This window comes from Anser brachyrhynchus (genome assembly GCF_964034855.1).
Source record: "Anser brachyrhynchus genome assembly, chromosome: 9".
NCBI lineage: Eukaryota > Metazoa > Chordata > Aves > Anseriformes > Anatidae > Anser > Anser brachyrhynchus.
This window is the reverse complement of record NC_137703.1, coordinates 16,176,926-16,202,353: the sequence shown is the minus strand read 5'-3', so window position 1 is coordinate 16,202,353 and position 25,428 is coordinate 16,176,926. Positions and strand designations below refer to the sequence as shown.

Sequence of the window (25,428 nt, the reverse complement as noted above, 5' to 3'; positions counted from 1 at the left end):
TTTTCTGCAAGAAAGCAATGCATCCCCTTGCATTTACTCCCTCCCCTCCCTGAGGTAAAGCAAATCCACCTAACAGCACCATGAAAAGCCCAGCTTGCAAATCTCTTCTGGGTCTGTCTGAGCAGCTGTTTTTAGGTTGGGAGCAGAAAGGCGGGGGCGGGTGGCTTGCCCGTCATCGAATGTTTGCCATCTGTACAATGCTATCTTCTGTAAACACAGCAGCTAATGAGCGTGCTGCAATCTGCAGCCTGGTTTCTGCACCGAGATGGCAGCAGGATTAATCGGGAGGAGAAAGCCCTCTGCGCACGTGGGGTTTATGCAGTCAGGTGCCGGGCTTGGGTCTCACTCCAGCCCCACGGATCGAGCCCCGTCCGTCCTCATTAAGCACCAAAGTCAATCAGTATAAGGGCAGAAGGCACCAAGCCAAGCTGGGGGTTGTCATGGGGGGATATTTTGCTCTTTCCTTCCCCGGTGCGAAACTCTCATGGCTCAGCCCGGGGCCATGGGTTTCATGCTTCAGTGCTGCCCACGGAAAGCTGGTTTTGCCCAGCTATGGCAGCGGGAGCTGCTTTTTCTCCGTGCTTTTGAGTTTCACGGGCTGGGGGAAGTACGGGCGGAGTGTAGGGTTACAGCACGGGAAGTCCTCCCTGCTCTGCAGGGCTCCGGACGGCCCCTCGCTGCCCCTCTCCTGTCCCTGTCCCAGCTCCTCGCTTCCTCCTCGCTCTGTCTCGAGCAACAAGTGAGTATTGCTTTTTTTTTTTTTTTTCCCCCTTTTTTTTCTTTTTCTGCCCCCACTCCTCAAGCTGTGGAGGGGAGGGAGGGAGGGCGCTGGGGGATGTCCTCAGGCTTGAGCTGCTCAGGCTCTCGTAGCGCATTAGCTCATGCGAAAAACATTTCCGAGGCTCCTCTGGGCTGAGTTTTGGCGAGAGGAGAGGCTGAGGAAGGGAGGGAGGTGAATGCTGCTTGCAGGCAGGGCCTGGGGAGCTGCTTGTGGGCAGGGTCCGGGTCTCCTGACCCCTCTGCTGTGCGGTCAGTGCTGCTCTACCAGCACCTTGGTGGAGCTGGTTTGTGCACGGTGGAGTGGAAATCGTGCAGGTGAGCGCTTCTGACTAAGCTCAGCTGGACGGTCCTCGCTGCTACCTCTGTGACGGACCCTCATCCCCCACGGCCGGTGTCTTCAGCACCCAGCAAGCAAAATCTGAGCCCCAGTGAAGGGACATCAGCGTTTCCCTGGTGGGCCAGGAGGGTGGCTTCTGCCAGCAGCTCCGTCGCATCCACTGATGCTGCGCTGCATTGCAGAGTGGAAGGCAAAGTGCTTTTACACCAGCTGGGGACATACCCAAGGCAAATTCAAGCAAGAACTGAGGAGAAGGAATAAACCTGCAGAGCTGAGTTCCTGTCTTGCCTGCTGCAGTGGTTTTAGTGCACCCCAAAGCTGTGGTTGCACCAGCTGCGACTTGACGTGTGGCATTTTGTAGGAAACGGAGGGGAAGCTCACTGGGCTCCAGCACCCATGGGCATGCCCGAAGCAGGTGATGGGGCAACCTCAGCCACGCTGCTAAGCAGCAGGGCCAGGTTAAACACTGCTGGCTTTGGTGCGTGAAGGCCTTGTTAATATTAACAAGGTTGTGCAACACAGCCTGCCTCCCAGGGCGTGCGGGAGATTGCTAGGGGTTTTTTAATTAGCGTCCCGGAGAACAGGGAAACGTCTGGGAGGGAGGGGACTGGGGTTGCTGCTGTCTCCTTGCCACTTCCGGACCCCGTTTCCAGGCATTTCCCAGAAACTCAGCCTCGTTCAGGCATGGTTGGTTCGTGGCCCAGAGCCTCACCTGCAGCAGCCACGTGCTGTTCCCCAGCAGAACTACGTAGTTTGTGGCCGTGAGTCAGGGCTATATTTAGACCTATATATACGTAGGAGTGTACATATGTACACACGTACTTTGTCTGATGCAATGAATTGGGTTGTCTGACACTTGAGTGCTGCTAATAGCATATATATATACATACATATATATATAACAGCAGTAATAATGCTAGTGATCTTTACTGGCCATACAAGCCTGGGAGGGAAGGGGCTTGCTGACATGGTGATTTTAGGTGCACATCGAAGAAGATAAAGTGAATAAAGCCTAAAGGGAGCCTGTGGTTAACTTCATGTCACGCTGATGTGCAGGCCCTCCTGAAGGCTTTCTAATCCAGCTGACCAAAGAGAGAGGCAGCGACATGAACAGGCTCATGCAGGGCAGAGGAACAAGAGGGGACTTTGCAGAGCTTGCAGTGGGTTTGAACATGCTGAGCTGGACTGAGAGCAAACAAGCCTTGCAAGGAATTGAGGAAAAAAAATATCAAAAAATGATGATCTTATCCCAGGATACGTGCAGGCACTGCAGAAGGCTTCCTGTCTGGGTTGTCAGCTGGAAAGCCCCATGCAAGGGGCTCAGCTTGAAAGCCCCTTGCTCATGCTCCGTCCTCCCTGTGCCACTGTCACTATACGTGCCTGGTGGGACCAAGCCCTGAGGAAAAGCATAGGTCTGGAGCATCCCACTTGCGCTTCTGGGGACTGAAATTATGGCCAAAAAAAAGCTGTAATGCTAACCATTGCCCCATCTGGGTTAGCAGAGGAGACCACAGCAAAGCCCACGTTTATTCAGCATCTCCCTGGGATGCCAGACCCAGCGTGTCCCCGTCACGCAAGCGCAGAAGCGGGGCCAGGAGTGGCAACACGGCTGCACGCAGCACACCCAGCAATGCCCTGCCCCACGTCCTGCCCGAAAATAGGGTGAGTGGCCTCCCAGCAAAGAGCGAGGATTAAAAACAAGGCGTCCTTGAGGTGGCCAGAGGGTGGCCTGCAGTATGTGGGGCAGCTGCAGACACAAACTCATAGCACAAAGCATTGCAGCTTGGTTGAATTTGTAAATGTTTCGCAGCAGTTTGCCTGTGCTCCGAGAAAAAACCCTAGTTAGAGTCTAGGAACTGCATAGGGCAATTTCACAGGTTTAAAGCTATGTGTTTTAAATATAATTACTTAATTATTGCTTAGGATGCAGCTAGGGAAATGGGTGAACACTGCTTCTGGAAGCGATCCAGGTCAGAGCAAGGTAACGCAGAGGGAAGCAGCGCTGTGATTTTTGTGTGACCAGTGATTACCACATACTGTTTGAAAACAGGCTGTTTTCCTAAAATGTGTAAGTCAAGGAGGTTGGGTAAAAGGGGTTACAAATTCGTTCACAACACTTTATTTTAAAGAATGGCAATGTGACAGTTTTAGAAAACTTTCCCTTACCAAAAGCAGATGGTAGATAAACTGGAAGATTTTTATTTTTTTTTTCAGATTTTGGCAAAAGCAGTAGATAGCAGCTGCAGAGAGGGAGAGAAGGTTTTGTGCTTGCTCCCAGGTAGTATGAGCGCTGACCTGCTCCCCACCGTGGTAGGGCATCCAGTAGAGCTGGAGGGCAGCAGCGTGGCCAACCTTAACGCATTCCTTCTCCCTCCCAGCCTTTTTCCACAGGCATTTCCAGCCCGTATACGGGACCGTAGGGATGATGGGCACGGTCCCAGGTTTCGCTGTCCCGACCCACGTCCCCTGCTTCCACTTCCAGCCCCGCCGGGCCAGCATGGACTGGCGTCGCTTCAGCGCCGTGGACGTGGAGCGGGTGGCCCGGGAGGTGGACGTGGCCACGCTCCAGGAGCACATCGCCAGTGTCACCTTCTGCAACCTGGATGGGGAGCAGTGCCCCCACTGCGGGCAGCCGGCGGACCCCGTGCTGCTGAAGGTGCTCAGGATGGCCCAGCTGAGCATCGAGTACCTGCTGCACTGTCAGGAGCACCTGGGGAACAGCCTGGCCACGCATGCCCAGCGCCTCCAAGCTACCCGTGCCGAGCTGGCCCGAGCCCAGGACCTGGCGTCCGAGCAGGCAGCGCAGCTCCGGGGAGCCAAGGAGGAGAACAGGAGTTGGAAGAAGCTGATGGCCACCCAGCAGCTCCTCCTGCAAGCTGGCCCCAGCAGCTACTGCAAGGTGCGTGGCAGAAAGGTGCAAAGTGCATCCCCTGTGGGATGCTCTTTGCTGCATCCTGGTGCTGGCTCATTGCCTCCATGGAGACTGCAAAGTCCTTGTCAGCCCAGGGGCTCCCTTTTTTGGGATACATGCAGGGACAGGGGGGTGAGAGCTGCATGGGCTGCAGGAGAGGAGGCTGGAAAGGGCTGGCCGGGGAGATCTTACGAGATCTGTGTGTCGTGGGGGATATCTTGTGCCAGGGAGACTTGGACATCCTCCAGCCCACTGAGGGGTTTCTGGAGGCTCCTGGTTTCGGTGGTGGTCTTGGCTGTTATCCTCCCACGGAGGTTTTCCCAGCCTTTCAGCAGAAAGCCTGCCAGCAGTGCCTTTGCAACCACATCTTCCCCGTTACCAAATCAACCCACTTGCTTACTCCTGGAGGTCAGAAGATCCCCAAACCAGGTGGCTCAGGTTCATGCCCACAAACACTGCTCTCCCTTCCTGCATGGCCTGAGCAGACCCTGTTACGAGCAGCACCTCACTGCTGCTTTGCTTATGCTGGTCTGCTGGGGAAAGTCTTGCCTCCTGCTTTCTCCTGATCCCTAAGGGGCTTCTCCTTTGGCTCCTGCCAGAAGAAACTCCTAATACCTACGTACATCCGACACAACAGCCACATCCCTCGAGGTCTCCCCTTTCGCTTTATGGCAGCAAACCTTTGCCATGCCAGGGATGGGGGCAGAGCCCCTTTCTGCTTCTGGCAGTCCTCCTGCTGACTCTCCCCCCCTCCCCAGTGCCACCTCTGTGACAAAGCCTTCATGAGCGACGTCTTCCTGCGAGCCCACGTGCAACGCCGGCACGCGGAGGCCACCGAGGCAGGTGAGCACTGGGATGGTTTCCCTGCGCTTTCCTACAGCTTCTCATTTTTTCTCTGTTCCTCTGAATTTATAAATGTTCCTGTGAGTATTTATAAATGGTTTCTGCTCGCTGCCGCTCCCTGAAGCACGGGCAGGGTGTGTGGTCAGATACAAGAGTGCAGGCACCCTTACGGCCCGTCTCTGCACCTGGGGCTCCCCGAGGACCTTCCCTACGCGTGCGGATAGAGCCACCCTGGGGAGTCTGGGAGAGCGTTTCGCTTGAGTGGCAGAGGGGTTCACCTTTTTTGTTCCTTTTGGCAAGGAATTGATGCTCTGGGACTTGGCAGATGAAAAATCTTTTGCTCTTTGCTGGCAGGTTGAAACCCCAGCCTGGGGCTGATGCAACACAACAGGTTTGTCTTTGCTCTGGAGGCGCCTTCCTGGGCACGGCCCAAGACGTCCAAGCAGGGCACTTCAGCTGCTGGAGACAGCCAGCCCAGCGCAAAGGCACGCTGCTTCTCTAGCCTCTAATCTCTCCAAGTTTATCAAAAAAATAAATAAATCAGAGGCCACTTTTCTCATGTTTTTTCCTGCAGCTGAGCCAGCTCCTTCTGCAGCCTGACACCCTGCGGCAAGTTTGCTCGGTGCTTTAGTGGGGTGTTTCTGGGTGTTTCTGTCGCCTCTCCAAAGCAAAATCCCAGTAGGAGCTGGCAGATCACACCCTTGCTCATGGTGCCTCTGTTTCCCCAGGCTTTGCAGAAAGGCAGAAGATGAAGCGGGTGGAGCAAATGGAGCAGGAGGTTGAGGAGCTGAAGGAGAAGCTGCGCGAGACACAGCAGCAGCTGGCAGCGGAGAGGGAGGCAGAGAAGCTGCACAGGGAGCAGGTATGGGAAAAAAGGGGAGAAGCGATGAAACATGGGACATTTTTAAACATAGATGAAAAAGGCACTGAAAAACATCATATGGTGGGGCTTGTGTCTATTTATTTGGAAAATTTTTCCCAGAAGATTCCTGTGGGAAACGTGAAGTTGGGGTAAGTGTTGCACTTGTGTAAGTGTGCCTGCCCGAGGCTGTGCTGCCTCATCCTCCCGTTGTGTGCGGCGCTGGGTGCCCCAGGAGCATCGCTGCTCACGTGGCTGGTCCAGGGCAGAAGCCCCAGCCCTTGCCCAACATGGGTGCTGCTGCTCCTCTGCCAGGACATCTCCTGCTCCAGTTTTTTGCCCTCTTTAGGAAAAAGAGAGAGCTCACCAGCGAGAAGAGGAGGGCAGGAGAGATTTGGAAAGGTGGAAAGAGGAGGAGAGGACGAAGCTGCGTGCAGAGATGGATGGCCTGAGGCAGCTCTTCCTTGGGGAGCTGAAGGATGTTGCTAGCAGGAGCAGTGCAATGGAAGGGGTGAGCCAAAGGGACAGCAAGGGGACATCTGAGCTTGCTGCCTCGTGTGATCCAGGTGGCCTTGCAGGTTCACAGCCTGAAGAGTCACCCGTTCTCCTGGGGCATGCACACACTTTGGGTTTGGGGGCAACAACTGGCTGAGGTGGGACTCCCTGGGAGGAAGGCAGAGCCTCCTGAGACCCCCTGGGACAAGCTGCTCCTTCTTCTCCACACCGCAGAAACTGCAGGAGCTGCAGGCCAGAGAGGCAGCGGTGTCCATGCTGGGGACCCTGCAGGATGATGACTCCGAGGAGATGCGGTGGCAGACACCAAGCCGGACAGAGCAGGAGAGAACAGCAGTGCAGGTGAGCAGTGGGGTGCCTGTGTCCTTACCCCTGCCACACATCCCAGGAGGTGTGCTGGATGGAGATGGACCCACATCCGTGCACCTCTGTGTGCATCTGCTCCCTGCAGGTCTGGTCTCAGCTTAGTTTCTGGTAGCAATGAGCCCAGAAATGGGACCTGGAGGGCACCAAGGGCATGTCAAGGTCCCAGGTCAGCCCTGGGAAACCCATCTTCACTGGAGCACGGTGGCAGCTCGCTGCATGGAAAAGCATTTAAAGTACCAAATAAACAGAAGAGATTTCTTTCCCTGTGCATCAGCTGCCTTCTCGCCCTCTAAAAACATCCGAACAAGGCCTTGGCACGCACAGCGCCTCTCAGTGTTGAATGGGTTGGGAAAGGCACTGCTCTTATGGTGGCAGGCATCCTTCAGAACCCAAAGAAATGGGATTTCGCCATGTGTTTGGGTGCCCCTGGCAGTGAGGACCCTGCAGCCCAAGGAGGGACACATGGGTGTGTTTAATTTGGCAGAGGACAGAGGGGAGGCAGGTGCTGAAGGAGCTGCGGAAGGAGCACACAAAAATCCTTGACACCTTGCCCAGCTGCCAAAGCACCTCATTCAGAAAAGGCCTTTGTGGTTTCTCTCTATCTCAGCTTCAAATCCCAGAGATATAGGTCTTCTCAGAAAAGCTGGGGGAGACCCTCTTTGCAGGTCAGCTTAATGCCTCCTGATAATGGGAAAGAATGGGTGTACACACTTGAAGCGACTGTGACTGGATTTCAAAGCCCAGGTCAAGAGAATACAGTTATTTTATTATAAAAGGGAAAGACTGTATGAAATGCAGCAATCAAAGCTGTCAGGGCTGATGAGAAGACATAGGCTTGCCACCAGCAGATTTTGAAGCTGGCCATAGGTCTTCTGCAAGGTCAGTGATGCTCTTTGGAGGACCCCTCCCTGGGGATGCCAGGATGACCCGATTGGGCTCACATAGTGACCCAGGGTGTTTAAGCAGATGTCTGTTGGCTTGTAGATCACCAGAACAGTTTGCATTACATTTTGGAGCATCTTTTGCTCATTATCTGATCTGTGAATAGCACAGAGGTACAACAGCCTGGCATCTGCTGTGCGGTGGTTGTACCATGGAGGAGTATGCACTTGCAGGTATGGTCTGCTTAAAGCAAAAAACATTTGGGGGTGTATGTGCCCAGTTTAGGCTCCTGCTGTTTTCTGCTCCTTTTGTGGTGTATTTAATAGTAATGCTCCCCAGGGAGAGGAAAAGTCACCCAAAAGTGTCGACAAAGAAATGACCTTTGAATGATGCACAGTCTGTTTCTTTACAGACCAAGCTGCTGTCTGCAAACAAGCCTGAAGGTAACGATTGCTTTTTTTAAGGTGAATCAGTTTGGGCCTAGATCAATTTTTCATAGCTAGGAGCCCTTCAGAGCATGCCATCTTCTCTGTCTCCCACTACAAAATCGTGCCATGGAGTCCTCTCTGGGGAGCTGGCTGTGTGTCCTTTACCTGAAGGCACGGAGCAGACATCCTGCAGCCTCCTGACTGCCTGCTGCAACAGCATGGACCACAGCTCCAGCTGCCAGCAGAAACCCCCCTGTCTCTTTGGGTCCTTTTTTTTTTTTTTCCCCATAAAAATAAGAAGCTGGGACATGCTGCGGTTTCTTCTTTACAGCCTGGGTTTCCTAAAATCAGGGAGGAAGAGTGGGGACTTCCCAGCTCCCTGATGCCTGCTGTCCAGCTGCTCCTCAGAAAACAAACAAAAATAAGATTTCAGACATGGATGGCTATTAGCAAATACCCCACAGGTACACTGTCCACCCCGGCCCCGAGGGATGGCAGAGGGCTGTTTGGCCACTGACATCCTCCGGCTGGTAGCCCCGGAGGGTGGCGGTGCTGCTGCTGAGCAGCCCGGGCTTTCCCTCAAGGATGCTCTCCGAGAGTTGGGGCCAGACTTGGGCCATCCTTGGACCCCACGGGGACAGATGTGTCAGAGCTTTCCATACAGTGAAACAAGGATGTTGGAGCTCGCTTTGTGCTCGCCTTGGCCCTCACAGGCTGTTTTCATCCCTGCAGTGACCCGGCAGGTGACCAAAGTGCCGGCTGCTGAAGAATCCTCAGAAGAAGGTGGGCACCGGGGGTGAGACTATCTCTGTCCTGGGAACACCAGGACGAAGCCAGCATTTGGCTTTTGGGGTGTTGCACAGTGAGGGTGAGGGGTGGTGGCACATGGTGGGGTGGGGACACGTACCTCCATGCCAGGTACAGCAGCACCGTGACCAGCCCCGCGGGGAATGCTTCACCCCAGAAAGCTGCCCCAGGCAGCTGCTGCGCTGTGGGTGGGATTTTGGAAAAGCTGTGGCTGGGAATGACTCAAGCTGGAGGTGGAAGGCACCTCAAAGGGCACCAGGGACCAGCTGCCTCTGCAGGGCACAGCCTGTGCCTTACTGCTCTCACCTTCACTGCAGACAGGGCGGAGGATGCCCTGGGTGGCAGGCGGAGGCTGCTGGAAGCCCTGCGGAGAAACCCAAACCTCCTGAAGAAGTTTCGGCCCATCCTGGAGGAAGCGCTGGAGGAAAAGCTGGAGAGCATGGGCGTCAAGAGGGTAAGTCTGTCCTTTCACTGCCGGCACTTCCAGTGCCAGCCCTGAGCCGGTGCAGGGATGCAAAGAGTGCTGCGAACAGATTAATTATTTTGGAGCAACCAAAACACTAGCAGGGCGTGAAACAGCCCATGCCTGGAGCATTCACAGCCTGAGAGGCAAACAGGAAGATGGAGGCAGAAAGCACATGGTAGTGCAGGGAATAAACTGCCTCTGAGGTTGGTTATTAATAAATATCCAGCAGCTCTTTCTCGCAAGCAGCCTTTCATATGCTAAATCACCCAGGGCTCCCTCTCTTCCAGGGAAGGAGGGTGTGTGAGGGCACGGCAGCCTCCGTCACGGGGATTTCAAGAGGACTTTCACTGGTCCTTTCCATGCCAAGCATATTAAACAGGACCTCCTGTGAGTCTTGCCGAGCTCCCAGCAATACAACATCACCACCTAGCACCTTGCTGAGCTGGTGCAACCGCAGACAGTGGCTGAAGCCTCCTCGTTGGACTGTTTGCATGGGATAAGAGCATTGCACTGGGGAAACAATGGGCACCGGGCTGGTACCACCCTTGGGGTTTGGGCAGGTCTGGGGATGGAGCTCGGAGGATGCTTGTGAGATATGGGCAATGCTGCAGATGGCTCGTGTCACCGCCCAGTGCTGTGGGAGGACAGCTTGGCCACCCTCTGCTTTAGGTCGTGACGGGGATCTCCACTCAGACCTACCAGCACCTCCGGGCCGTGGTCAGACTTCAGCAGCAGCAGAGGGCTGCGAAATTTCCCGGTCTCCTCCACCTAAGGAGTGAGCTGATCCAAGTGGTGATGAAGAAAGTCAAGCAACGCAAGAAGCCTGGCATTGCTGCCCCTCGGCAGCTCTCCATCATCCCAGGTGAGGCGACTTGTCCCTAGAGAGCAGCCGTGGGGATCTGGGGCCACCTGCTGATGGCCGTGGGATGCTGTCCCCTTAGGCAGCAGGGCAGCCCTTGGGCAGCTGGCAGCTGCATCCTTTCCCCTGGAGCTGTGCCGGCACCATGCCCCCATTTCACCTGCTGTGCTCCGTGCAGGGACAGCCTTGTCCACAAGGGAGAAGCCCGTGGAGAGACGCCTGGTTGCAACCACACGGAGACCAGCTGGTGGGGTCAGCTCCTCCCAGCCCTGAGCTCAACATCTCCCAGAGCCACTGGGAAACTCCAGGTATCTCATGTGAATGGTCCCAGGGATGGTCTTGGATGTAATTTCCAGGAAAATAAGGTTTTGTATCCATCAGCAGTGCCACAAGGTTGTCCCTTTGCAAGGAGCTCAAACTTAGAGCAGGGGAGACCTGGCCACTGGTCCCTTCCCCAGGTAGAGACGAGTGTCCTTCCCCTCTTGTTTGTCCATTTGTCCTCTTTGGGGGAAAGAAAAACAGTGTTCGTGCAGCTGGTATCAAAACACTAGTGTTAGAGAGTCAGATTAAGACAAGGTCTCTGGAAAAAATCCCAAGATAATTGGAGTGATGCAATGGTGAAATTATTAAATTACTGAATACAACTTAAACATAACCTCAGTTTTTGGGGGAGGGCTGATATAATTAAAGTGTGGGCAGTGTCAGCATCATATTGCTTTTTTAGAAAGGGGGTGAGAAAACGGGGAGGGAGGGGGATTTTACCAAAGCAAAATCTTTTTCTTTTTTTTTTTTAATTGCAGTGAGGGTGAAATTCTTGCCTTTATCTGGCAAAGTGAAAAAAAGAAGCGGAGATTTCTGGGACAACTTGCTAGCCATGCAAATAGAGAGGGGGGGTCTCCTGCGTGGCATCCTGATGCACCTGGGTTTTGCCATCTGCTCTAATTTTGCACATACAGGATGAGCATCCTGCCCTGCTGCCCCCTTCGCCCTCCCCAGGCTCAGTTTGCAGGTGACAGCAGCGACCTGGAGACCTCCTCCCTGGGGGCCTGGCCAAGCCACCAGCACCGGTGGCTGGTGACACGGGGGTGAGGGTCCCCGTTCGGCCAAGCCCTGTTTGAGGGACGCTTGGTGGTGGCAGGGAAATGACAGTCCTCTGCCAGCAGCCACTGGATGGTGCCACAAGACCAGGAACGAGCTGCAGCGCAGCATCCCGCCGTGCCAGGAGCTTTCAGCAGCACCTCCCGGGCCGGGGCCCCCTGCTCCCACCAGGCCCGGTGCCTGTGGCTGCTGTACCTATTGACAAGCCCATAGAGCAGCATGGGAGGGAGAGAAGGCAGCTCACCTTGACCTTGTGTCCCTCTCTGCCTGCTCTCCCGAGGGTCCAAGGAAGACCCTGGCCCAAGCGCACGTGGGCAGAGGAGCAAGCCCCAGCTGCGGTTTCCTTCCTCCTTCCTTCTTGAGTGAGAACCTTGACCCAAAGGACGACCCTCTGCAGCATCACCAAGTGAAGCTGGCTCTGCTTATAATGCTCGTTGGTGTAAATGAAATGTGTTTTCCAAATTCTCTCTGGCTTTTGTACAGCTGTAGTGTAGGGTGTGAGGTGATCTTGATCTCTCCAGAGTACAAAATTTTTAAAAATGCAGCTTCTCAACTTCTCTGTTTTCCAATCCACTCCACCACCGGTTCAAATTTCTATCTTTGCCTGTTCCTAAGTGCAAACATTTGCACGTGCATTTTAATGCTAGGGAGCAGAAAGCCCGGCCAGGGCTGAGCAGAACAGGGTGAATTCATTTCATTCCATCAAATAGCAAAAGTGCCTTCCAGATAACTGTCTGCCAACATGCAAAACACCACCACATGATTTGTAAATCCACAAGTCCCCAGGGATGTACGCAGTCCACTGTGTGCCTATACCCTCCCAACATTGTGTGGGTCTGTAGTTACATACCTTGTGAAGGAATTGTTCATTTTAATCTTTCAAGGTAAAATATGAACTATACCTGGTTTGTATTATTCTTTCTTTAGAATGCTATTGCCAGATGTGTTACTTTATGGCTAATTTAACAAATGTTTTTCTTTTTGGTGAGTGGTGATCATAAGGAGAACTGTTTTTAAAAAATTGAATAAAGGAGGGATGTTTTCATGCCATTCAGAGAACTGAAGTTGGTGTCTCAGAAAAAGAAATGAGCCTTTTACCAGTAAAATAGGTGGAGGTAGGAGCAAACTTTGCTCCTGTGTAAGGGGTGCTAAGAAAGGCAATTCACACACCTCTGGGCTGTGCTGGCATTATCCAAAACTGATGGGAAAAGACATTTTCTGCCCCAAAGAGCAAACAGCAGGACCAGGACAGCCAGCAGAAGCTGTTTCACCCCTACTACGTGGCAAGCTCAGTGTCAAGACTGTGCCTTGCCTTGCACCTCCTTCTCCCAGCTGCTTCCCTTCCCTATGCCGGAGAATCAAAGAAATCACACTGTGCCACCAACTGATGGCCAAACCTCAGTGTGTGCAGCTCCTGCACATATTCACCTGTAGACAAATGCAAGAACCAGGCTTGTGTTCACTTTTCTAGCAGTTCTCATGCTTGCAGTGCTTTCCAGCTGCTCCAATGAGCTTCAGGCACTCAGCGCTGAGCCCAGATGGTGCCAGGCAGGAAGGGGAAAAAATTGCTTAAGATGGTGAAACTCCAAAAGTACCCTTGTGCTACAAGAAACAAATAAATAGATATACACAGGAACAAGGCATTTTTGTTTCAGACTGAATGTTTTGAGCCAGCACGGTCCATAGGAAATGGCTCTCCAGGTGCTACAGGCTTCAGCGAGCATAGGAGGATGCACAGTGGACATGGAAGAGCCACGGGTTAGCACAGGCAATGGGAGAGGATGGAGGTGTTTTTTCTCTTGTGTTATGGACTCCTACCCCCAGGAAAAGCTGATTCTTCCCATGCCCCTTTTTAGCATGCTGTCCTCAATGGGCTGCAGTGGTGGGGACCTGGCGTGAGCCCTCTGCCTGCTAGCAGTGCTGCACAATCCTGCTGTGCCGCGTGATGCCAGAGCACCAGGGATGCTCACGAGCAGGCAAATCACTGCAGCTGGGGGGATGTAAAACAAAACCAACTGAAACAAAGCCAACAGAAAGCGCGTGGTGGCAGGGAAAGTCAGAAGTGCAAGAGGGGACTCTCGCTCACAGCTGGGTTTCAATAGGCAGACAGGTGTCCTGACAATTCCTCCGCACAAAGATGTCTTTGTAACTGCATTAAGGAAACAAATTCGGCTTCTCCTGTGGGAGAGCCAGAGCAGAACAAAAGCTGACTCCAAAATGCATTTCCCTTGCCCTGTAAAAACAAGATGTTGCAATGCCATGAAACAACTTTAACAGCAAAAGCAACGGGGAGGCTGCTGTGGGCAGAGATGCCCCATGCAAACCACAGCCATCCTGCACGCTGCCATCTCCTCCAGCACCTCTCAGAGCCCCAAAATGCATCCTCTCCCTCTCCATCCTTTGCACTTGCTCTTCAGGTCAAATCCTGCCCAGCTGTGGGCTGTGGTTTTGCCAGTCCTCCAGTGCAAGCAGCCTAGTGCTCACCCCTCTGCCCTGACCCACCAGCCCCCGGGCAGGTAGCCCCATGCCTCCCACACCCAAATGCTCCCCTTAAATTCCCACAGGGCTTTGTTTTCCTCCCCCTCATTTTTTTGACCTTGTCTTCAGTTTATCACAGCCTTCACAGTTATGCACAGTCTTCACCAGTTTCTGAGCCTAGTTTTTCACACTGGAAGCATCCCCTTTAGCTTCATCCTCTCTGGAGACTCTGGGTGAAGCGTGTTCAAAGCCAGCAGTGCAAAGGACTAGCCGATTTAAGGAAGGAGATACCACGCAAATCAGGGGTCCCTGTGGAAACTGGACCTTTGCACTGCCACGACACACTGAAGGGTCTATGAGAAACCCGAGGATGGCCTGATAAAACCAGCTGATGCATGCACAAGCAGCTTCCCTATTGCGGGTACTGTGACATGGCCATACCATTTAGGACATCCATGGGGCACACGCGTGACCCCCTTCCATGGGTCAATGCAGCACAGATCGGCTGAAGTTGCCTATTGGGCCCTAGCCAGGAGCCTAATGCCATGGGAGTGTAATGCTCTTTGAAAGAATATATTTTGTGTTTTGTTTCTCTCGGTGACATTTGTCTTCGTGGGACGCCATTTATTGATAATGCTCTTATAAAGCATGAATATGTGTGGGACAATTAGCAGATAATCAAACCACAGCACTAACGATCTGTGAATGCAATGCAACGCTCCCAAATAACACAAAGCTGAAAAAAATAAAGGAAAAGAAAAGTCCTATCAAATTTATTCAGCTGGAATATCTCACCCAGAGAGCTATTCTCCCATAATATTTGGTGCAAGCATGGTGTCATAAATCTTAGTGCTATTAATCCATAGACTCATTCATCTCTGTTCAGCTATATAAAAGCAATAACCTTGTCACTATAGGAAGGAAGATTGGGCTTTTAATTGCATATAGATTTCAGGACAGTTCTTATCTCATAGTCCAATTTGTAGCTTCAGATATGGGTCTTTGCTTCCCTTGGTCAAAGTCCATGCAAATCTGCCGTGCTCTCATAGACTTATAAATGTTGCAGAAGCTCAGAAAGAACCTATACAGAGCTCTGCTGGCAGATAATACACATAGCCTTTTCAGTGTCTGCTTTATTAGACAAGCCTATATTTAATTAGCTGCTTTGAAGCAGGACGTGCACTTTCAGAGGATGATGAAATTCATGGAAACAAAACCATTGCTGAGTGTGGGCACACACACTCACATCGCCAACCACGCTTTTTTCTCCAACTCATCTCCCTTGGCTGTGCGGCTCTACCAAATGCACCCCTTGCCCCACCATTTGCTGTCGATAAAGGCAAAATAATTGGCAGGAGGTCTTCTGTCCACCACCAGTGGCAGCTGCAGGAGGAAATGCATGATTTCTTCGTAGGACCAAGAGGTCCAGAAGAGCTGGGCTCCTGTATTTCCAGGCTTCTGAGGAACAAACCTCCTTGTTGCTCCTCGGAGGGTGATTGCACCTTCAGGAAGCTTGAATATTGTTTTTTGTTTGTTTGTTTGTTTGTTTGTTTCCAAAATTCTAAGAAATAGGATTTTTTTTCAGTGTAACCCTATCATTTTTAGCCAGCAGGGCTTTAGAGGCTTGGAAATGGGAATTTTGCTCTCACTAAAGACCAAGAGCTTTCTCTAAGCAGATGGTTTCAGCCACAGGGCTTTCAGGAGTCAGATCAGCTCGGAAGGAGATATTTGCGTCTGTCTCCTGAGACAGGGAAACACCAAGTGCTTTCTGCTGAGGAAAGGCAGCTTCATGGCTATGGGCACTGCTTCTCCCCATGCAGTCACCCCCCAATGCACGATGCCCACCACTTATGACTGTGCCCACGTGGTGGTGCCCAACACGAGACCGGGTCCCTTATGGCCAGCTCAGAACCAAGAGGGGAGCATCTGTAATATCAGGTGCTGCTACATAACAGACAAGCTCATAAATAAATGATTCTTGCCTGCAGAATACAATTTTTCCTTTTTTTTTTTTTTTTTTACACTGCAAATTTTCAGCCAAGGTAAGGAAATGAAAACTGGTGCTGGAAGATTAGAAATCTACTGAGGGCAGGAATCAGAGGATCCAGCTCTGCTTCAGCTTTCTGCCCCTCTCCATAATGCTCCTGCCCGCAATCTTGTCATCTATATGCCTGCTCCTATCTAAGTGAAACTGAGAGATAGGCAGCTTGGTGTGTTTGTCAGAGTATCTGTGTTGCATAAAAATAAAATGCAACTTTTAAAAGTGTGTCCTTGTAATTTTATGTATGTGCTTTCTCCTCTTCTCTTCTCTTCTCTTCTCTTCTCTTCTCTTCTCTTCTCTTCTCTTCTCTTCTCTTCTCTTCTCTTCTCTTCTCTTCTCTTCTCTTCTCTTCTCTTCTCTTCTCTTCTCTTCTCTTCTCTTCTCTTCTCTTCTCTTCTCTTCTCTTCTCTTCTCTTCTCTTCTCTTCTCTTCTCTTCTCTTCTCTTCTCTTTTCTCTTCTCTTCTCTTAGTTGTTCTAATACAGTATTAGTGCATTATGAAATGCACTAATTATGAAGTGCACTAAATGAAAAAGTATTTCTTTTTTTTTTTCTGAGTATTCTTCTGTATTTTTCATTACCCTGTGTACCTCTACCTAACCACCACTTAAGTGTTTCCTATCTAAATTAAACATTCCTGTGCTTTTCAGCCCCTTTCCAGTGGAAGCTGGCAGGAGTGAAAGCATACCAGCAATTTTTTTTTTGCCCTCCTAAGAACAATGAGGTATTTAGAAGTGTTTAATTGCTCCCTTGAAAGTCAGGCAGATGCTGGGCTGACCAAAGTGGTCCCAACCCCCAAAAGCCCTGGGTACCTGCTGAGCTGCACTCCTCAGCACGCCCGGGGAGTTCAAGGAAAATCCCTTGGTTTTCCAGCAGGGAAGACCCAGCAAATGCTTTAAGCAGATGAATCTGTTTCAGGAGCAGCTGTGTGCAGCTCCCCCGGCAGCTTCTCCACAGTGAAGGCAAATATTCCGACATGGGGCAAGTTTGGCTGAGCAAGAAAGCTGTCAACTTCTGTTCATGGCGAGGAAAGAACAAATGAAAACAGTGATTTGGGGTCGCAAAGGCCTTTTCTTTTTTAATACTAAAGTAAAAAATATAAACAACCAACAAAACAAAACAAAATCCAGCATGCAGAAAAAAGGCAAAAAAGCTAAGTCTATACTGAGATGTGGGGGAAAATCCTCCAAAAAGACTGTATATTTAATTTTAAAGAGGGCAAGGTTTCTCTCTGCACAACTGAAGTGGTCTCCGTTCAGAACAAATCCTTAAAACAAGTCTTCCACTCGTACAAATAGAAGAGTCAGCACTGGCATCCGCTGGTTTCCCCAGGTGGCAGTGGGGACCAGAGTCCCACCAGAGAAAGGGCCGGGACCCTCTGCTGGATGGAAGATCTTCCCCCCTCTCCTCATGGTGGTCACCTCTGCCGACCGGCAGCCCCAGTGCTGCCCATGCCAGGTGCTGCCTCCACCTCTGAAGGCCAAACTCCAAGGAAATGTTCAGCTCTACCCGTGATGCCTCCACAACATGAAACTACCCAAGGGACTATCAGTGTTTGGCCAGAACAAATGTGCCTGTGGAAAACTTACAATTGTTCAGAGTGGGACAAAAACCTGTTGCAGAAATCTATCAAAATGGCTACTTTGGAGTGTTCAGACTCTTTCTGCTCTCTCTCTTTAACTTATCCCTTAGTACACTTCACTATGCTCATAGGCGCTTTCTTGAGTTCTTGTGTCTCTTTCTTCAGCCCCTTTAAATCAGCATCCTTTCTTGTGGATTGGCTGGAAGGGGCAGTGTCCCACCAAGGATTTAATCTTCACATTATTTGGGGAAGAATTAACACAAGAAAGTCCTGATGTTAATATGGAGTTACACATCTAGTGCTCCCTCAGATTCCTGCTCCAAATGTAACTCTAATTAATTCTAAATGAGAAATTCTTCTGGCTTCATCAACGATGACATCTGCAGGAACACCGGTCACACACAGTGGTTTTCAGCTACTACAGCAAATATCTAGCATAGGAATAACAATGGATTATACATATCCCCCAGTGAGATCAGAAGAAATAAATACACTTTGGTATCACGGGCTATAGCAAATGTCTAAGTAATATAAATCAGATTAAATATCACAGCAGATCAGCACTGTAGTACCACCAGCAAAGCAAAGGTGTTTCTGAGTAGAAATAGTGCCCAGGGAGAAAAAATGCCATGACTACATGGTCTGTATGCATTGGCCATCACCAAAGGGACATGACTTAGTTTTCATTCAATACACCACAAAATAATACAGGAGATTTCCAGATTATAATTTCTGCTTTTCACAATGTTTTTGGTTTATCTTCTTGATTTGTTAAGGCTTTTTTGTATACAATCTCACTATGTGTTTTTCAATCACAGACATCCAAGGTGACCACAAACGTAACAGGACCATTACTAAATGGGAATTTAAAACTTCTATGAGAATTAGAAAATGGCACAAGTCAGAATCCTGGTCCTGGCTATTAGATTTTATATGTAAAATACGAAGAAACAGTTCTACTCTGAAAGCATAGACATTACTTTTGCTATAGGCATGCTGAGGGAGGGCATGCCTATAGCAATCAACCAAATAAAACCAATGTGGTTAGGATACCACCTCCAAGTGGGGGAAAAACAATACAAAACACAACCCTATTTACATACTGCTTTGTTTGTGTATACTTGTTTCTAAACTGAAAAATGTTCTGTAAAATATAGCACATCTCAAGCTCAGAAAGTCTACTAAACATAGTCATATTTTGAAGGGTACGAGCGTCCTCCATCCTCGCTTCGAGGAGCTTCTTCATACCCTGGACCCTTCCTAGTCTTCGTTTCAGGTTCGTACCCCGAACCGACCTTATAGGGCCCCGTTCTGTAGGAGATGTTCCGCCCCGATGCGTTGTAGGACACTGCCTTGTAACTGGAAGAGACATGAGAGGTGGTATCAGCTACTGCGGGCTCTGTGACTCCCCTGTGCTGCACCCTGTGCTCCTGTTTGTTGTTGAGTTTTGGGAAACTTTGTACTGTCATTACTTGGATTCGCTGAATATGCTAAGCGCCAACCACCCACAGACAGGCTACAAGTCTCTCTCACGTTTTTTCGTAAACTTATCCTTTCTTTCCTGTGAGTAAATCGCTGGCTGAGTGAAGGACCTCCCAAGGTCTTCCCTGCACTTCCTTTTCTTACAGCTAAACAACCCCATTTCCCTCATCAGCTCCTCATAAGACTTGTTAACCATGATAACTTTTGCAATGGGGTCATTATGCCTACACCTGTCTTGTGGTGTACTGGCTGCATGCTATCTTGCCACCCAAGGCCTCATGCAATACCTTCCTGTGTCCATCACAGACAGACTTACCGGGATTCTTCTGGTACCATTCCTCTGCAAGCAAGGCACATCATGATGCCTCCTACGAGGGCCAGGCCGCCCGCCACCCAACCAACGAAGAGGGCTGAGCCAAAAGTGTACCTACAAAAGAGCAATGTGCCTGGTTACTGCCGTGTCCATGGTCCAGGGTGTTCCTTCATCAACATCCCAGTCAATTTGCTCAGAATAATTATCCTTATCTCCAGTGGAGATAAGAACTAGACTCAATGAATCTTCCAAGTCATGGGACCAGATTAATATGCACCCAGAGTTTTTTTTCCTTCAGCTGCAGCATGCCCTGGCCCTGAGGGAAATCTGCACCTTGCAGCATCCTGAGCTGAACAATCACCTACCTGTTCTGAACGTTCTGCATTCCCTGGTACATGTTGGTTGTGGACATCCAGAAGTTTGTGACCAGCATGTTGGCAAATACGGACACTCCGGTGATGGCACACAGACCTGAAATCAGACAGAAGGGTTGACTGAGACCCACGTAGCACAAGCGGTCACCTTGGGCCTTGAGGAAGCACCTTACAGCGTGGCTGAGACACTGCTTTGTGTCCTGGCATGGTGTGTTATGGAGAATTGGGGACCCACTGTGTGTTTGCATTTCTGACACAGTTTCCACATACTTACATTCCAGCAGCAAGAATAAAACTTCATACTTCAAAATCCCAAGTCCTACCAGCAGAAATGCCTGTGACCATATGTGATGAAGACTGGACCAGTCCCCAATTTCTGGCAAACGCAATGATTTGCATATGAAAGACACAACACCACCACACTTACCTGCAACAATAAACATGATGCCAGAGGTCAGGGTCATGTTGGCTTTTGCAGAATCCTCCATGTTGCCGATACGAATGCATTTCAGAGCAAAAATGCACACAAAAAGGCCAAGGATGCCCAGAACAATACCCACGATCATGAGGGCCCTCACAGCCTGGAACATTGCTGCAAAACAAATTAGCAAGAGCCACAATGAACAACTGAATTGAGTTTTGATGGAGCCTGGGAAGTTTTTAAAGACTATTTCTATCTAAAAATAAAAATGTTAAAGGAAAAAAAAAAAAACAACTATTATAGTTTAATTTGTTTAAAGCAAAGACCATCCAATGGAAAACGGGCACCACATCTACTCTCAGCATAATTTGGGATGCCTCTGGAAATGCAGCTGTTTATCTCAAGTTCCCAAAGAGTTTGATGGTTTAAACAACTTCTTTTTGGAAATGTTCGTGGGCATTGGTCATGATTTATTCAGCTGAAATTGATGGAAAGGGGTTGGTATACAGCTGGGGCAAGTGTGAATCAGGCTTGGGTGGCCTTCTCTATTGCTGCTTAAAATAAAGCAGGTCAGCTGATTGCATTTGCATTGAAAAATATTTCATAAGAGTGGAAAAATCATGACTTTCTAATGTGAGAAAGTTAAAATAAAGCCTAAATTATCTTAAGATATCGATATTCCTACTCATTCTCAGTGTGATAATGGATATTTAACATTGCAAGAATATATCAGGTCTTTAATTTAAATATTGCAGGAGCCCCAAACTATATTGTGAGAAATGCCACAACTTTCTACCTGCATTTCAAAGTGGAATAGAAACCTTCTTTTCGTCGTTTAATTGTAAGGATTTGCTCATTTTACCTGTCTGTATTTATGTGCATCACTGCTGCACCTCTAACTTACATCACACTGTTGCTCTGTTGTTGTTTGGCTGATCTGTTTTAAAAAAGCTGGAATTTTTCCATAACTGGACTAATTTGAGAAAGATTTTTTCCCCAGGCAGCAATGAGCACAGAGAACTCCACCCAGTTGTCCATGGTATTCCAACCACTCTGTGACTCCAAGCAGAGTTCTGTATGTTCCTCCTTTATAAAACACATGGCACAAGACACAAGAAAATCACCTTGACCAATACTGCATATACGCCAAGAGACAGACACAAGGCTTCAGCAACGACCTCCCCAGCATGTCCTTTGATTGCTTATTTGTAATATTAGACTTGTATACACCCATCCATGTTCATTAATATGACATGCGAATGCCCTAGCCCTGAATTTATTGAGCACATTGCCATCAAGGCAGGGTTGCTTGGTTAGAGGCAAGCTGTGATGCTGGTGGGAGCTGAGCACTGCTGTCCATCAGGCAGCAAAACCCCTCCAGGCTCCTCCTGGCTTGAATAGAAAAGTAGGGGGAAAAGCAAAGGGGAACATGCACCTTTTAAAATGGAGAAGTGAAGGGAAAAGACCAGGCATTTGAACACCAAGATGATTTTCTAATACAGGCACATATCCTGTCTTGCCTGCAGCCTGATGCTCCCCACCCTGGCAGAGACAGGGAAGTGGCAGTGCTGGCAGGGCATTGGGAGGATGTTGTCAAAAGTATTTCAAAGGCTGTTGTGACTTGGCCAGGACACTTTGAAGCCTCTTTTTGCCCTGCCATGAGCTCTCACAGCCTTGGGTTTGGTTTTGATGCTTCCCTGTGCATGACACTCAGGGAAGATGACAAGAGCTTGTGAGTGACTGAGAGGGACAGGCAACATATCCCACAGCCCCAGCGGCTGCGGTAACTCTGCCCATCATCCCTTTTACTGGGCTGGCCCGGGGAAGGGAAGGGAAGGGAACCGTTTATAAACCCTCCCCAGGATGGCAAGGTGTATGGAGCCTGAGCAGAACCACACCGGAACCACAACACCTGGACAAACAGCCATTTGCCATCCCACAAGCTGGGACTACATCACCTTCTCCCATCTGGCAGTCCCACTGGGGCTGCTGCTCTTATGACTCAATTTGCCCTTATCAGCTGATAACAAGTGCTAACGAGCCTGGGATTTTCAATCTCCCATTCATCAGCCCCCAGGTGCGAGCTCACTAGTTATTATTCATCCGAGAACAAGAAGCTGGCGGATATGCCTTATCAGCCCTCAAAAGGTGTTCGTGCAGCACCTGATGCAAAGCAGAGAGGCTGTAAAGAGAAGAAAATCACAATACTCATTTGTCTTTACAATCACTTAAGTTTCTTTCTAACTGCTTGGTTTCAGGACGGGCAGCAGAGGCTGATAAGGCAGCATAAGACACTACGGATCCTGATGGCAGGTCCTTGTAGCCTTCAGAGTCTGTCTCCAGTACAGTCCTTTGTTCCTGGGATGCTTTCTACAGACCTTCTGGTCTCTCTGTACTATCACTAGGGTGGTTCAAGACCTTCAAGAATAGGTGATCTGAAGCCAAGACCTCACCAGGATATCGTGGGCTCACAGGAGAGATGTTCCCAGGGCTTTGAGTGCCCGTGGAAGGGCATAACGGGCAGGCCAAGCCAAGCACCTCCTGCAGACACTGGACTTCTGCTGGAGCACCAAAGTCCAAGTGTGGTGGATCTCCACTGAAAAGCAGCAATTTGCCACCATGAGAAGGGTAGAGAAGGGACACGTGGCAAGGCACAACAAAGTGCAAAGCAATCAGCTGTCGCTCTTCTCTGCAGGATGTCGGTGCCACGAGGGTGACTTATGCATTGTTTCTGCAAAGGGATGGAAAGGAAAAGAAAGTGCTCTCAGGTCTGCTGTGGCATTAAGACCCCTTCACAGGGATCCTGGGACCAAAAGTGAGAGCACTGCAGTATGAAGTGAATTCTGGCATCCATCAGAAGTACTCTGAAGGGAGCTGCTTTTCAAAGGCAGTGACCTCCTCTAGCAGGAAGGAGTGGAAGGTCACAGACAAACAAAGCAGGAGGCTAAGGAAAATAATTGTACCAGGAGCACTAGCTACCATGCTGCCCTGTAGTTGAAGCCAAGCACAGAAACTACCTGCCTGTCTTTGCACGTGTACTTTGCATGGGATACAATAGCTGTGCTCATACTTGTGCATATATGATTGCTTGTTTTGCACACACACAACTTCCATACAAAGGGATTGTCTGCCAGAAAATAGTATCAATGCAAGCACATCACCAAAAAATAAAAATAAATAAATAAGTAAAAAGTCTGCAATTTTGAATCAATTTGCATCATTATGGTTTTTCAGTCCTAAGAGGAACTGGAGAGCTGTCTTTCCCCCCAGTGTTGCTGTGAGTAGTGAGAGGTGAGTGAAAAAAAGCAACTTAAAGTCATCCAAACTAACACCACCAGCATTTCTGTTACTAATACAAAATACAAAAGTGATAATGTAAGTTTATGATGAGTGTGATCAATGAAATATAGAAAGTTTAGGGGAAAATGCTTTTTTTTAAGTTAACCAGACTGAAGCTAGGGCATTCCTTCTTTATGTTTTAAGGTCATCATCAACTAAATGAGCACATAAAGAGAATAAAACTGACAGAATATCTATGACACAACAGAAACTGTCTGTGAATGCTTTGCACATTTCTTTGTTGCTTTATGACTTAAAAATAAAATGAAAAGTAGAATCTTGATAATGATTAATTAGCATCTAAGTAATGGTTAGCATTGCCTCAATGCTCTTTTAAAGTACAATCGCACACACATAGCACTATTAGGATATGTAAATGTAGAGATCAACATGTGTATGTATGGTTTAATAAATATATTTTTTTCTGTCAAATGAATGTGGCCAGATAAGGAGTGATGCCATTCACCAGCTTTGTTCTTCAAAATGAGCAAGAATTCACTTGGCAATCCCAAGACTGGAGCCCCAGGAACACATTTATTCCATCACACCCCTCAGGATGGTCACAGCCTGTTCTCAAAAGGCAAAAACCGCCGCCAGCATCCTGGTCTTCAACAGAGCATTTGCTCCTGCCTTGCAGAAGGGGAGGATGGTGAGCATCTGTGAGGGTACAGGCTGAGAGCCTGCCTTGTGCTTTCTTCTGCACGAGTCATTAAATGCAAAAGGCCTGCATGCAGTGGCACTTATTTGCACCTAGCTGCAACAGTGCACCAAGAGTGAAAAGGCGCTCAGAAATCTATTTGGTGCTTGGTGGCAGGGCATGGGTGCCATAGCGCACGGGGAGGCATGTGGAGCTGGGCTGGCTGCCCCCTTCCCATGGCTCCAGCTAGCTTGGGAGCACTGGAATACCCTCGCATGCATGGATGTGGGAAAAACTGCTCCTTTTGTACCTAACACTGTGGAAATCGCAAGCAAACAAGAAAGTAAAACCCCTCTGCAACCTACTGCTGCAACCACTAAAACTCCGCGGTGACTGAGCGCACCCTTCCCCTCCTCGCCCTGCCCGTACTGCTCAGAGGCAGATTTCTTCCATTATAGAAAAAATCTGTATTTTATGTGAAAAATAATACAATTGTTTTCAGCAGAACCTGCAATTCTGATAACAACACAATACCCGCGCGCAGCTGCTTTCCTTGTGCTTTGATCCAAAGGGGCAGAATATCTGCAGGTCTAAGCATCCTCACTCTCCTCACACCAGTAACGGAGCTGAGCCCCCTGGCACTCATCCAGAGATCACCTACACATGCTCCAAGTTGTAGTCTGCACCGAGTGAAGGTATTATTTTGGTAACAAATATGTGCATATTTTTATGCCCGTGCACCGAGAAGCCTGGAAATTTTATTCCTTGCAAAGTGCTTTAAGATTTCTGCTCCTGTTTGTGGGTGCAGAACTACAGGAGACTCCTGGGTTAAACCTGGTGCATCTTTTGCCCTACCTGGCAGCCCAAGAATGGTGAAATACGGCCGGCACTCTGTAAAGCCTGAGCTCTGCCGCACGCAGCTCCTCCACAGTCCCTGATACTGGAAGACGGCTGTGACCGGGTTGTCATACAAGTCCTGCGTGCTCCACATATCCATGGCAGTGGACACCATGCACCCCGCAACCCCCAGCGACGAGACGATGAACCCCATCACCTGGCAAATGGTGGTGGACATGGTGTCTCCCCCAGCGAGAGGAGGTGAGACAGCCCCAGGGAAGTCGCAGACCTAATGGGAGCACCGAAGTCCTCCCGACTGAGCCACCAGAAACGCAGCAGCCCTTATCAGATGCTTTCTATTGAGCGGTGTGTTTGCACAAAGTGTTTTTGCAAGATAGTCCGGTTTCACTCTCGCTGGGTCGGTTTGTGCTGGCAGGGCCCGAGATATGAGCTTTTGTCCTTTAGAAGTGCTTGTCCTTCCCAGGCTAAGCAGCCACGCTCGGTCAAGTGTTGGGCAACCCACTCAGAGCTTGTGCCGGCCCCCACCGAAACCCTTCATTGCCCATCGGGCTCCTGCTGCGTGCTTGGCACGTTGTGAGCATGCTGAGAGGGGCAGGGGGAAAGAGCACGTTCCCCGGAGAGCTCAGCACCCACAGCTCACCACCTCCTTGGCTCTCTGATTACACAACAGGGGAGTAAATCTGCCAGCGGGCCAAGATGGGGACATCTCCGTGCCCTGCTGTCCCTGCGGGCTGTAAAAGAGGTGTGGAGGTGGA

General features: G+C 49.8%; 2 protein-coding genes across 12 annotated transcripts; one reads left to right on the top strand and one right to left on the bottom strand.

Annotated features, from left to right (window-relative positions):
* The first annotated feature begins 134 nt into the window (after positions 1-134).
* On the top strand, positions 135-19,421 carry DZIP1L (DAZ interacting zinc finger protein 1 like). Of its 10 annotated transcripts, none has more exons than XM_080603775.1 (14): positions 206-739; positions 2,620-2,779; positions 3,332-3,395; positions 3,496-4,016; positions 4,787-4,871; positions 5,600-5,733; positions 6,080-6,241; positions 6,460-6,585; positions 7,904-7,934; positions 8,652-8,702; positions 9,044-9,180; positions 9,862-10,054; positions 10,230-10,359; positions 19,038-19,421. In XM_080603775.1, exons 1-13 carry the CDS (start codon positions 441-443, stop codon positions 10,322-10,324), a joined length of 2,058 nt encoding a protein of 685 aa, XP_080459901.1. In that variant the 5' UTR covers positions 206-440; the 3' UTR covers positions 10,325-10,359; positions 19,038-19,421. The 10 variants fall into 10 exon arrangements, with proteins under 10 accessions (XP_080459902.1, XP_080459901.1, XP_080459900.1 ...); XM_080603774.1 differs by lacking the exon at positions 19,038-19,421 and adding an exon at positions 15,665-15,890; XM_080603773.1 differs by lacking the exon at positions 19,038-19,421 and adding an exon at positions 11,430-12,789.
* Positions 16,719-25,115, bottom strand: CLDN18 (claudin 18). Of its 2 annotated transcripts, XM_080603787.1 has the most exons (5): positions 24,671-25,115; positions 19,846-20,010; positions 19,410-19,515; positions 19,048-19,158; positions 16,719-18,608 (listed from the first exon to the last, which is right to left on the bottom strand). In XM_080603787.1, the coding sequence occupies exons 1-5, from the start codon at positions 24,888-24,890 to the stop codon at positions 18,431-18,433; spliced, it is 780 nt and encodes a 259-aa protein (XP_080459913.1). In that variant the 5' UTR covers positions 24,891-25,115; the 3' UTR covers positions 16,719-18,430. The 2 variants fall into 2 exon arrangements, with proteins under 2 accessions (XP_080459913.1, XP_080459912.1); XM_080603786.1 differs by having other exon boundaries at positions 19,410-20,010.
* Between the last annotated feature and the right edge of the window lie 313 nt (positions 25,116-25,428).

Excerpts from the sequence above, each read along its gene's own strand:
- DZIP1L (XM_080603775.1), top strand. The coding sequence starts at position 441 with ATGGGGGGATATTTTGCTCTTTCCTTCCCCGGTGCGAAACTCTCATGG. Across the intron at positions 2,780-3,331 it reads ACGTCCTGCCCGAAAATAGG|ATTTTGGCAAAAGCAGTAGA; the intron begins GTGAGTGGCCTC and ends TTTTTTTTTCAG. Across the intron at positions 4,017-4,786 it reads GCCCCAGCAGCTACTGCAAG|TGCCACCTCTGTGACAAAGC; the intron begins GTGCGTGGCAGA and ends CCCCCTCCCCAG.
- CLDN18 (XM_080603786.1), bottom strand. The coding sequence starts at position 24,890 with ATGTCCACCACCATTTGCCAGGTGATGGGGTTCATCGTCTCGTCGCTG. Across the intron at positions 20,011-24,670 it reads CACCATTCTTGGGCTGCCAG|CAATGTTCCAGGCTGTGAGG; the intron begins GTAGGGCAAAAG and ends TTTGTTTTGCAG. Across the intron at positions 18,609-19,047 it reads ATGGTACCAGAAGAATCCCG|TTACAAGGCAGTGTCCTACA; the intron begins GTAAGTCTGTCT and ends TGTCTCTTCCAG.